Consider the following 13,690-nt stretch of genomic DNA (forward strand, 5'->3'; position numbering starts at 1 on the left):
AAGAGTGAACAAAACCGGTTTTCCGAAAACAAAATGTCCTGGTTTTTCTTCCCTATATCTCATTTTTGTGATTTGTTTACGGACGTGCCTCCTTCGTAGGGAGCAAATAGCACATGAAAGTACTTGTGTGAATTTTTCAACGCAATTTTTCAACACAAAATAAAATTGGAGAAAGTAGGGCGAAATTTCACAAATTTTGCTAGGGGATAGCCTTGGTTTTTCACAAAATTTCAGAAAAATTGTTCCGGAATAATTTTTTTCTTAAATTTCACATAAGAATCTGGACTGAATTTGGGACAAAACGCGACAAATTTCAAGTCAAACAGATGAGTATTCACCTAGAAAAAAGATCAAACAGTTTCGCACACAAACGAACCTTCATTTCAATCCTTGCAGTGATGAATCAAAAATTTATTGAAAATCTTGTGTGACGAATTTGGGGCTCAAATCTCAGCCAAAACTCAATACACACAAGAACGAATGTATCATAAAATTTTCATAACAAAAGACCAAAGGAATAGGGGGTAGTAAAACCCAGACCGAGAGTGAACAAAACCGGTTTTTCGAAAACAAAATGTCCTGACTTTTCTTCCCTATATCTCCTTTTTGTGATTTGTTTATGGACGTGCCTCCTTCGCAGGGTGCAAACAAGACATGAATGTACTTCTATGAATGTTTCAATGCAATTTTTCAACACAGAATAAAATTGTAGAAAGTAAGGCGAAATTTCACAAATTTTGCTAAAGGATAGCCTTGGTTTTTTACAAAATTTCAGAAAAATTGTCCCGGAATAAGTTTTTCCTGAAATTCCACGTAAGAATCTGGACTGAATTTGGGACAAAACGCGACAAATTTCACGTCAAACAGATGAGTATTCACCTAGGAAAAAGATCAAACAGTTTCACACACAAACGAACCTTCCTTTCAACCCTGGCAGTGATAAATCAAAAATTTATTGAAAATCTTGTGGGACGAATCTAGGGCTCAAATCTCAGCCAAAACTCAATACACACAATGAGGAATGTCTGGTAAAATTTTCAGACCAAAAGACCAAAGGAATAGGGGGTAGTAAGACACAGACCGAGAGTGAACAAAACCGGTTTTCCGAAAACAAAATGTCCTGGCTTTTCTTCCCTATATCTCATTTTTGTGATTTGTTTACGGACGTGCCTCCTTCTTAGGGAGCAAATAGCACATGAAAGTACTTGTGTGAATTTTTCAACGCAATTTTTCAACACAAAATAAAATTGGAGAAAGTAGGGCGAAATTTCACAAATTTTGCTAGAGGATGGTAGCCTTGATTTTTCACAAAATTTCAGAAAAATTGTCCCGGAATAATTGTTTCCTGAAATTCCACGTAAGAAACTGGACTGAATTTGGGAAAAAACGCGACAAATTTCACATCAAACGGATGAGTATTCACCTAGAAAAAAGATCAAGTAGTTTCACACACAAACAAACCTTCATTTCAACCCTAACAGTGTTGCATAAAAAATTTGTTGAAAATCTTGTGGGGCGAATCTGGGGCTCAAATCTCAGCCAGAACTCAATTCACACAATGACTAATGTCTGATAAAATTGTCAGACTAAAAACCAAAGGAATAGGGGGAAGTAAGACACAAATCGAGAGTGAACAAAACCGGTTTTCCGAAAACAAAATGTCCTGGCTTTTCTTCCCTATATCTCATTTTTATGATTTGTTTATGGACGTGCCTCCTTCGCAGGGTGCAAACAGCACATGAAAGTACTTGTGTAAATTTTCATCGTAATTTTTCGACACATAAAAAAATTGAAGAAAGTAGAGCGAAATTTCACAAATTTTGCTAGAGGCATAGCCTTGGTTTTTCAGAAAATTTCAGAAAAATTGTCCCTGAATAATTTTTTCCTGAAATTCCACATAAGAATCTGGACTGAATTTGGGACAAAACGCGACAAATTTCACGTCAAACGGATGAGTATTCACCTAGGAAAAAATCAAACAGTTTCACACACAAACGAACCTTCCTTTCAACCCTGGCAGTGATGAATAAAAAATTTATTGAAAATCTTGTGGGACGAATCTGGGGCTCAAATCTCATCCAAAACGCAATACACACAATGACGAATGTTTGGTAAAATTTTCAGACCAAAAGACCAAAGGAATAGGGGGTAGGTAGACCCAGACCTAGAGTGAATACAACCGGTTTTCCGAAAACAAAATGTCCTGGCTTTTCTTTCCTATATCTCCTTTTTGTGATTTGTTTATGGACTTGCCTCCTTCGCAGGGTGCAAACAGCCCATGAAAGTAGTTGTGTGAATTTTTCAACTCAATTTTTTAGCACAGAATAAAGTTGCAGAAAGTAGGGCGAAATTTCACAAAATTTGCTAGAGGATAGCCTTGGTTTTTCATAAAATTTCAGAAAAATTCTCCCGGAATAATATTTTCCTGAAATTCCACGTAAGAATATGGACTGAATTTGGGACAAAACGCGACAAATTTCACGTCAAACGGATGAGTATTTACCTAGGAAAAAGATCAAACAGTTTCACACACAAGCGGACCTTCCTTTCAACCCTGGCTGTGATGAATAAAAAATTTATTGAAATTCTTGTGGGACGAATCTGGGGCTCAAATCTCAGCCAAAATTCAATACACACAATGACGAATGTCTGGTAAAATTTTCAGATGAAAAGACCAAAGGAATAGGGCGTAGTAAGACCCAGACCAAGAGTGAACAAAACCGGTTTTCCGAAAACAAAATGTCCTGGCTTTTCTTTCCTATATTTCCTTTTTGTGATTTGTTTATGGATGTGCCTCCTTTGCAGGGTCCAAACAGCACATGAAAGTACTTGTATGAATGTTTCAACGCAATTTTTCAACACAAAATAAAATTGGAGAAAGTAGGGCGAAATTTCACAAATTTTGCTAGATGATAGCCTTGGTTTTTCATAAAATTTCAGAAAAATTGTCACGGAATATTTTTTTCCTGAAATTCCACGTAACAATCTGGACTGAATTTAGAACAAAACGCGACAAATTTCACGTCAAACGGATGAGTATTCATATAGGAAAAAGATCAAAAACTTTCACACACAAACGAACCTTCCTTTCAACTCTGGCAGTGATGAATAAAAAGTTTATTGAAAATCTTGTGGGACGAATCTGGGGCTCAAATCTCAGCCAAAACTCAATACACACAATGACGAATGTCTGATAAAATTTTCAAACCAAAAGACCGAAGGAATAGGGTTGTGTAAGACCCAGACCGAGAGTGAACAAAACCGGTTTTCCAAAAACAAAATGTCCTGGCTTTTCTTCCCTATATCTCATTTTTGTGATTTGTTTATGGACGTGCCTCCTTCGCAGGGTGCAAACAGCACTAAAGTACTTGTGTGAATTTTCATCGTAATATTTTAGCACAGAATAAAATTGCATAAAGTAGGGCGAAATTTCACAAATTTTGCTAGAGGATAGCCTTGGTTTTTAACAAAATTTCAGAAAAATTGTTCCGAAATAAATTTTTTCCTAAAATTCCACGTATTAATCTGGACTGAATTTGGGACAAAACGCGATAAATTTCACGTCAAACGGATGAGTATTCACCTAGGAAAAAGATCAAACAGTTTTACACACAAACGAACCTTCCTTTCAACCCTGGCAGTGATGAGTAAAAAATTTATTGAAAATCTTGTGGGACGAATCTGGGGCTCAAATCTTAGTCAAAACTCAATACACACATTGAAGAATGTCTGGTAAAATTTTCAGACCAAAAGACCCAAGGAATAAGGCGTAGTAAGACCCAGACCCAGAGTGAAAATAACCGGTTTTCCGAAAACAAAATGTCCTGACTTTTCTTCCCTATATCTTCTTTTTGTGATTTGTTTATGGACGTGCCTCCTTCGCAAGGTGCAAACAACACATGAAAGTACTTGTGTGAATTTTTCAACACAAATTTTCAACACGGAATAAATTTGCAGAAAGTATGACAAAATTTCACAAATTTTGCTAGAGGATAGCCTTGGTTTTTCAATAAAAAAATTCTTTGTCACGTTTTTGCCTTTTAATTATTTAACAATTTTCGTGACTCTTTCAAATGCAACGGCTATCTTAACCAGTTATAGGATCCAACAAGTAAAAAATGTGAAGACAGAAGAAACTAAGTTTTTTTTGTAATTTTTTTATTGGGTCATATCTAAATTCGATTTTCTAGGAATTAACAAGATTTGCATGTTTTATCTGAAACTAAATAAAACAATCAGAATTATTAGATGATAGTATTATTAATAATTATAGTAATATAATTATTCTTCAATTTAATCTATTAATTAAATATATTTTTAAAATATGAAGTTGTTTAGTTTTTAAATATTAAATTATGTAGTCATTTTCAAAATAATTTTTCTAAAAAGTCTAACAATTTATTTTGAAATTACAAATTTTATAAAAAAACTTGTGACAAGTTATAGTTCAATCCAATTTGTTCTTATCTATGATTGGTTGAGGTGATTGAGTATGATAAAAAACAAATAAAGTTTAGTCCAATCCAACTCCTTACACTTCTAACAAAAATTAAAGAAAAATAATTTGATTTAGGGTGAGTTTGGTTTTTGTCAAAAAAAAAAAAGTTTTAATTCTTCAACTTTATTTATAATTTTTTAAATAAAACAAAAATAATATTTTGAAATTGTATACTATCAAATAAAATTTTATATTATGTAGTTTTTAAACAATTTATAAATTATTACATACATATTTTTATTTAAAAATATTAATTATCATTTTGATAATAAGGCTATAAAATATTTTAACCTTGTTAGTTGGAATGACAACTTAGTTCAAATAAAATACACTAAAGTCACCAACTCTAAATACAAATTCTTTCTTTGTATTTGATTTACACTAAAAAAAATAAAAAAAAATTAAAGCAGATTAGTAGACTTAATTAAAATTATACGAATAAATGAGTACTTTTATCCGACTTTTACGTAAAAGTTATATTTTTGTTAGCTATATATGTTTTAATATTCATTTTAACAATACGACTTTTGTTATGAAAATTTGAAATTATACTATTTGATGATGACTTGTTCATATATATATATATATATATATATATATATATATATATATATATATATATATATATTTATTGCATTTACCTATTTTTGTATTTTTTTTACCAAATTACATCATTTTGGTCATTTTTCCTAATTTTTTACACACCATCATCACCATCCAAAAAACATAGGCAAAATATTAAACAATATAATTTTCATAATTTTTCAACTCTATTACCATGTTTTCATCTTCTTCTTCCTCAACATCATAGAATCAATTTTATTTTGGACCACAAAATCTTCCATTTCTCGACGTGTATCATTCCAAATTGACTTGGGCGAATCAAAAAGCCACATTGTGTTCATCTGTATGTTAACCATTTGTGCCGCGTAGTATGGATCTTGAATCCCTTTCTCTTTCGAGACCTATATTGATCGCTAATGAACATTAAACAATCCATCAAACTCTCCTTAACTACCTCTTTCATGTCCTAAGCATATTATGTTTGTTGGAAGATTTCATAAATTAAAAATAACAACATTTCATAATATATATTCATAATTTCTCTGTATATCCCTTGACCAAAATTCTAAATTCCCTTCTTGTTTCAAATGCCTCCCAACACTTATTTTTGTCTGATTTCTTCCTTATTCATTAGGCTTTCTCTTTTGAATCTTTCCACCTTCATCTCCCATAACTCTGTTAATTCTCTTGGCTCTCTCACTCTTCAAATTCAGCTCACTAAACTTGATTTTGTGGTAATCCTGTTAAGAGAGTCTGCATTAGGTTTTCCACTTTGGGTTTCCCTCCCATGCTTCTAAGCTCAACAAATCAGTAATTGTTGGAGTGAGGAACCTTATGAGTCGGTTTTATGAGTTGAGTTAAGTTTAAAGTATGTTTTGTAATATGAAAATTAGAGTCATTTTGAGTCTATCCTAATGAGTGTTTGTTGGGCTTATCACGTCATCTGCTATCGGACCACCCATAATATGTTATCCCACATAAAGAGGTGAAGAGGTATAATGGAGATCTCACATCGACTAGAGCAGTACTATCCATTACTTTACATATTACTTTACATATTGTTACTAGATCTCTGAGAAGTTGCAAAAGACTAACAATTCCCATTTGTTGCCTCTCATCACAAGATCTTAACACATTACAAAAGATTCACTACCACTTCTTCTAAATCTGCCAAACTTTCTCTTCCATTTGGGTATCAAAATGTTCTGAGAAGCCCTATTCCCGCAGGTGATGTTGGGTTTACCAAACCACCCCCACATTCCACACAAGTCCTTCAAGAATCTCTTTTTGCATATTAGTCCCAGACTGAAGCAATGAAGAAGATAGAGAGAGCAGCACTGAAGTTGTTGGCTCATTCTTCTGCCTTTCTGCTGTTCTCTAATTCCAAGTCTCCATGATGCTACTCCAACCTCTCACCTCTCTCTCATTGCTTCAACCCAACAAACTTTTCATAATATTCTCTTTACCTCAAAATTTATAATACAATATTTTTAAGGTAGAATGTGTTAAAATTATATTATTTATGAGTTATATAAATATTATTTTATTAAAATAATATAAGACTTATAAAAGATTAAATATATTAAAATTATGTTATTTATGAATTATATAAATATTTCATTATTTTTAAAATATTATAAGAAAACGAAAATAAAAGACTTATCTATTTGTATTTAATAATATTAAGATTTTTTTTGGGGATATATATATATATATATATAAAAGATGCACATTTGAAGATCAATATAAATATAAATAAATAAGATGCATAAATTAAATAATATAAATAAATAAAATAAATTAGTACATAACTAAAAATAAATTAGTACATAACTAAAAATAAATTAGAACATAACTAAAAATAAATTAAATAATATAATAAAAATAGACTAATGTAACTAAAAACAAAATAAATAAATAAAATAATTAAAGAGAATGAGTTATAAAATAAGGATTTATTGAAATTGTATTTTTTTGTGTTCTCCTCTTTTCACCTCTCTAATATTTCTTTCTAACTATACAGTGATCTATTTTTATTTATTTATATTTATATTATTTAATTTATTTTTAGTCACATATTAATCATTTTTTATTTATTTATATTTATATTATTTAATTTATCTTTAGTTAGATATTAATCTATTTTATTTATTTATTATTTATAAAATCTCGCTAATATATTTATATTTCTTAATTTAATATTTGTCATTTTTTTTAAAAATTTATTGGCAAATAAATACTATAAAAAAATTGTAAGAGTAAAAAGTCAATAATAAATAAAGATTTAAAAATATAATAATTAAAGGTTAAATCTTGTAAATTTAAATAAGTAAATATTATTTAAAATGATGTCATATTGTATTATTCTGTCAACCATACTTAAACTTATTAATTTCGATTAGTCAATACAAAACTAATTAAAATCTTTATAACACAAAATAAAATAGATTATATTGATGATATTGTAAAGGTGATTTGTGTCTTAATTTTGATATGATATTATTCTACATGACATTTGTTCTCATTTTCCATTTTTTCAATTGTATATAAAAAAAAATATTAACTTAAATAGATGAAGATGTGAAACTTTTCAAATCTCTTTTCTATATTATAGTAGTTTTATCGAGAACAAGATGGAATATAAATATCATTGTCAATTCCATCACTTTTTCGAGAAACATGTCTCCTTTGATCTTGACATTCATTTCTGATACGAAAATCTTGATCATTCTATAAGAACTAATAGTGATAACTTTGTATGTCTTTTACCATCTATATTAGTCCCTTAATCAAAATGGGTTCACCAATTATATAAAGAATGTAGTAGTAATAAGAAATAAATGATTTGTAGATAAAAGAATTTTTCCTTTCTCTCTAGGTCATTAACAAATATGTATGTAAAATAGAATAAAAAATACAATGTAAAAATATTTACCTCATATCTTCTTTTATCAAAAGTTATTAGAAAATAAGTATTTCTCAAAAAATAATTATAGTAATAATCTGATTAAATTGAAAAAAAAATGTTACAATTAAGTGTGTGATCTTATGGTGTTATGTCAATAATTGCTTCTAACTTCTCAACTTCATGCTCAACAACGAGTTTAAAGTTGTTCTATGTGAGTGTTATGTATTCATAACTAATAATCATGAGTATTAAATCAATAGATATGATTTACTATTTAAATATTTCGTAAAAACCATATTTTTTTAGTTATCTAAATCTTATTTGTAGGTATAATATAAATTAATTTTATTAAAGTACTTACTCAATTCTTCCACCCAATATTCATATATTTAATATTTTCAATAGTTTTTATTAACTTAAGCTTTGAAGAATTATTTACAAATATATTTCTCATCAATATTTCTCAAAGATTCAGTGATCATATCCTAAAATATCTAATTATATTTCTAGAAAATTTATTCTTTCAATGGAAAGTACAGCACTCATTTTCTATCAAAACAATTATCAGGTAAAAAAAGAGAAATGAAATTAGTCTTGTAATAAAAGTGGATGAGATAAAATGATAGGTTGAAAGTATAAATCTTTCATTAACAAAAACTACTATATCAATAGCTACTTTTTTTTTTCAAAAGAAAAAAAAAAACTCTTACAAAGTTATCGTAAATATACTTTATATGCTCTTTTCTCGGTATACCTTCTGTCAAAAATAAAATATAATTACTCTACTACCTACTACTCTTTTAAATCCTATTTATTGTCTGTTTAGATATAAAGTACAGCATAATAAAATAATCATTAAATCTCATTAAAAGTCTGTTATGGAAATAAATATGGTTCGTTATATGTTAAAAGTACTTATCACCGAGAAATTATTATTTAAGTAAAACTTTGAGGGAAATAATAAATATTATATTAAATGATATATAGGCTGTACTTTGTTTTTATTTAACAACTTTTAAGACAATTAGATAAGATTTTTTTTTTTCTCAAAATAGTATAATTAAAAATTTGAATCTTCATTGAAATGATTATCATGAACTCTTATTTTGACACATATAATTAACAACAATCATAGATGAAATTATGTAGAATTTAAGTATAGAAATTATTCAATGTATATAAAATAAAAGGGTGACATGATCTTGATAAAAATAACAAAATATATGATAAAGCATAACATCAACAACGTTAATGGTGATATAATGATAACTGCGAGGATGGATGTAACAATGAAAAGATGATACCAGTTATAATAAATGATAACAATCATGATAAAAAAAAAACCCAAAAATAAAGAGTAATAAAATATTAAAAGAATAAAAATTACAACTAAAGTTACACATTGATAAAAATATTAATTTAGTTGTTACACTTTTATAAAATTAGACTTCGAAATTATAATTTTAAACTAATTCATGTAAATGAGATTAAATTATTAAATTCTATTAAAAACTAAACTTATTAAAAATGTGTAACTCTCGTTTAATGTATTGATATTATTATTGTAGTGTCATCTGAGTCCAATATTATGTATAAAGAAATGATCTACTGATATTAATATTATTAGAGCATCACGTAAGTTAAAAAAATTTGGATAATCAATGTTAAATAAAAAATAATATTTATTATTGAATTAAGCTAATAATTAGTAAAAAAAATAGAATGATAATTTTAATATTTATTAAAAAATACATAATATATATATATATAAATTAAAAGTTCATGAATTATTGATTATACTAAATATTCTAGATTTAAAATTATCAATATTTTTTTCTATTAACAATTTTGAATATCCAATTCTATAGTCCTACACCTACATTTCTTGCTTAATTTTACAGGTGAAACCGACATTAAAAGTTAAAAAAAAATAAATCCTGAGAGTAAAAAATATTAAAAAAATATGAGAAGGGTGAAGAAGAAGTGTCGGTGATGTCACCAGGGAGAATTATTGGGCAACATCCTTTGTGGCTCAAACTCATTGGTCCGTTATACAATCATACATCAAATATGCATCCATGGCTCCACCACTATTTCCCAGCTGTATCACCACCACATCATACATCAAATCTACCATTCAATCATCATTCATACATGCATATATGCCAATCACCAACCACATCAATAACCTTTTCTTCTTTCATATATTATGCTCTTTAACGTCTCTCCTATGTATCATTCATTCAATTTTATTTTTATTATTATTTATCACTTAGTTATGCCTTCTATTGTTTTCTCTATTAAACGTGTTAACTCTTACCATTAATTACCAATAAATCAACTCCTTTTCCATAATGTCACCGACGCTAATTAGCAACTAAGTAAAGCTTTATATTAACGATTAAAATGTACTTCTTTTCCAATTCCATTCTCAACAACTCATTTTTTAGAGTTTGATTTTCATGTATTGTGTCCGATGATAAAGTTCCCAGTATTGTTGGATTTTTCTGCTTTCAATTAAAAATACCAAAAATTTTATTTATTTTTTTGAGTCCTAGACGAAGAAATAATGATCCACATGTGTTAATGTCTGCTCTGATTTTATATTTTCTCCACGTAATGTTTTGGAGGAAAATCTCGTTGAAATTATAAATGAAGATTAAAAATTTAATTTAACCTTGAATATGTGACATTATAAAAGAGTGGTAATGCAAGAGGAAAAACTTATTTGGGTGGGCCCCCAAATGCGAAGCTTCTGAACCCTAACCCAAACTCGTTGATCCAACGGCTAGTGGGGGCCCATCTGATAGGGACCCCACTTCCCCAACACCAATAGCTGCCTGAGTGACAGATGAAAGCAGAGGGTCCTGTCCTATATATTTATAAACCTTCTCCCACACTTTTCACTCTCCCTCTCATAAAAAACCAACAGAACTCAATGGATCGGAAAAGTCTTCTGTCTTTCGCACTCATCGCCGTTGTTGTCGCCGCCGTCGGAGGGCAGTCTCCATCGGCGGCGCCCACCACGACCCCTCCGGCCTCCACCACCACTCCCTCTGCATCCCCAGTCACTACCCCTTCTAAGCCTCAATCACCGGCGCCGGTTGCTTCTCCCACCTCATCTCCACCAGCTTCCTCCCACAATGCTGCAACCGCAACCCCCGCATCAACTCCCACGGCTTCGCCTCCGTCCAAAACTGCCGCTCCAGCTCCAGCGACCAACCCCCCGGCCTCCACACCTCCGTCTGCCACACCTCCGGCTGCTACACCTCCAGCGGTCACACCTCCAGCAGCCACACCTCCGGCTGCCACACCTCCAGCAGCTACACCTCCGGCTGCCACACCTCCAGCAGCTACACCTCCGGCTGCCACACCTCCAGCAGCCACACCTCCAGCAGCCACACCTCCTGCAGTCACACCTCCAGCGGCCACACCTCCGACTGCCACAACTCCAACAGCCACACCTCCTGCGGCCACACCTCCTGCTTTGACCCCAGTGAGCACACCGCCGGCGCAAGTTCCGGTGAGCTCTCCCCCTGCACTGGCACCGACAGTTCCGGCACCCGTGGTAGCACCGACTGCTGAGGCTCCCGCTCCGGCCCCGAAGAAGAAGACGACCAAGAAGAGTAAGAAGCACACTGCACCAGCACCGTCGCCAACATTGCTCGGACCTCCCGCTCCACCGGTCGGAGCTCCGGGATCCAGCCAGGATGCGTTGGCTCCCGGTCCAGCCTCATCTCAGAACGAGGTACGTGTTGCGTTAAAAGAAAAACTGCCATTCACTATTCATACTACGCAAACAATGTTTTTACAACTGCACACTTTTTTTATCAAATAATGCATATAAAAGTAGAAATAATTCATATGTGCACCAATTATTAGACTAATTACAAACAAATGTCTTCAAATTTTTACACTTAAGATTAGTCTTGTTTTGTCTTTGGTGTCACCCTCACCCCATTGGGTTAGTCTTCAAATTAAATTCTAAAATCTAAATGTAGTTTTCTGTGTGTAAACTTTGGTTTAACTTTACTGTTTGTGCAAAATATGGATCAGATCTGGATTTTACAAATGTAGTTCAGATCTTCGGAGTGAGATGAGACATTGATATGCTTTGTTGACTCTTAACTTCAGTTGGGTTTTTAGTTGACTTCAATATCATAGAACTCATGTCTTGTGTGTCCATTCTTCTAGAATGGATTTGGTTAAGGGTTTTGTTAGTCCTTTTTTTTAAATCCTTCTTCTAGAATCCACGTGAACTTGGTAATTGAACAATACATAGCAAAATCATGATTTTTTAATAAAATCAAAGAGTTCAGTCGCTGTCGGGATAATGTATCATGCTTTGGTCGTGCATATTTACTGATTATGTGTTCATGTCTTTCACAATATTATGTAAATTTTTGAATGTACTGAATTGGATCTGAGATTTACACATTGCAGAGTGGAGCTGAAAGCATGAGGTGCTTGAAGAAGGTGATAGGATGCTTAGCATTGAGCTGGGCTACCCTTGTTTTGATCTTCTAGAGAAGAGGCTCAGACTTCATGGCGGTTGTTACATATTATTGTATCATTTATTGTCTTTTTTGGCCCTGTCGGGGCCAACATTAAATTTATTTGCTATTGTTTTCTTCGATCTCTTGTTACTTTTTACATATATAAATAAATAAATATAATTTATGATGTTCTTACTTTTATTTTTGTATTCTTTAAACCCTTGTCCTGTGTTTGTCGTGTTTTATCTTGGGATTGCTTGAAGAGGTTGGCACCGACACTACAACGTCTTTCTATTTTTATATTTTATTCTATTTCAGTTTCTGCTAAACTTTCTATTCCAGGTTTAACAACGACTTCAGCTAAGAATCACACTATTCTAGTTTTAAAATAGAAAATGATAGTTTGATTTGAAGGGTGATTTTAGGTTTTATATATATCGTTAATTTTTATTTATTTATATAGTGTTAAATCATTTATATTAATATAAAATTTATAAATATATTACTTTTCAACGGTAGATGTAGATATAAATTAATGCAATAAAAGTATTTATAGATATAACAGTCTATAAAGCAAATTATGTTAGTTTAAACTAATTTATCCTTTAAAGTATCGGATTCTTTTTACAAGAAAAGAAATCCAATTAATGTGAATAACTATTTGCATATTAAGTCCCATATTGGAAATAATTAATGATATTATAAATCTAAGACATTCAGCTATATATTAATAATAAATAGTCACGTGACTATTCAAAAAACGCACATTTAAATATAAATTTAACAATTTAAATACGATTAGCTTTTATATTTATCATTCTGATTCTGATTTATTATGCTAATTTAGAATTATCGCTTTATTAATCAATCTATCTAGAATGTTCGAATTCAAATTCTATTTTTATACCTGCATTTCTCATAATTACAAAAGTAATTATTGTTTTAATAGTTAGCTATTTAAAGTTAAAATAATTAAATAATTAATCGGTACTAATACAATCGATACAGTAACTCTTTAAAACAATTGACGTGTACTGATATAATTGTCCTCAATAAAAGAGAAAAATATAAGATATTTTAGTATTGAAGTTAGTACTTGTAATCATAACAGTGTAGGTAAAGTAAGATGTACTTGGCAAGGTTACAACGACACTATTTATTTGTAAGATTTAGCAATTTTACATCATTGACTTTTCTTGTTTATTCTGAAGATTAACCGTTGAT

General features: G+C 30.9%; 1 protein-coding gene across 1 annotated transcript; it reads left to right on the plus strand.

Annotated features, from left to right (window-relative positions):
- The first annotated feature begins 10,834 nt into the window (after positions 1–10,834).
- Positions 10,835–12,667, plus strand: LOC137810068 (uncharacterized). The gene is made up of 2 exons (XM_068611191.2): positions 10,835–11,718; positions 12,414–12,667. The coding sequence occupies exons 1-2, from the start codon at positions 10,909–10,911 to the stop codon at positions 12,495–12,497; spliced, it is 894 nt and encodes a 297-aa protein (XP_068467292.2). The 5' UTR covers positions 10,835–10,908; the 3' UTR covers positions 12,498–12,667.
- Positions 12,668–13,690: the final 1,023 nt, after the last annotated feature.

Source organism: Phaseolus vulgaris, chromosome 2, assembly GCF_051622355.1.
Source record: "Phaseolus vulgaris cultivar YP4 chromosome 2, ASM5162235v1, whole genome shotgun sequence".
NCBI lineage: Eukaryota > Viridiplantae > Streptophyta > Magnoliopsida > Fabales > Fabaceae > Phaseolus > Phaseolus vulgaris.

Coding starts and splice junctions, on each gene's coding strand:
- LOC137810068 (XM_068611191.2), top strand. CDS start 10,909: ATGGATCGGAAAAGTCTTCTGTCTTTCGCACTCATCGCCGTTGTTGTC. Junction 11,719..12,413: donor CAGCCTCATCTCAGAACGAG/GTACGTGTTGCG, acceptor TACACATTGCAG/AGTGGAGCTGAAAGCATGAG.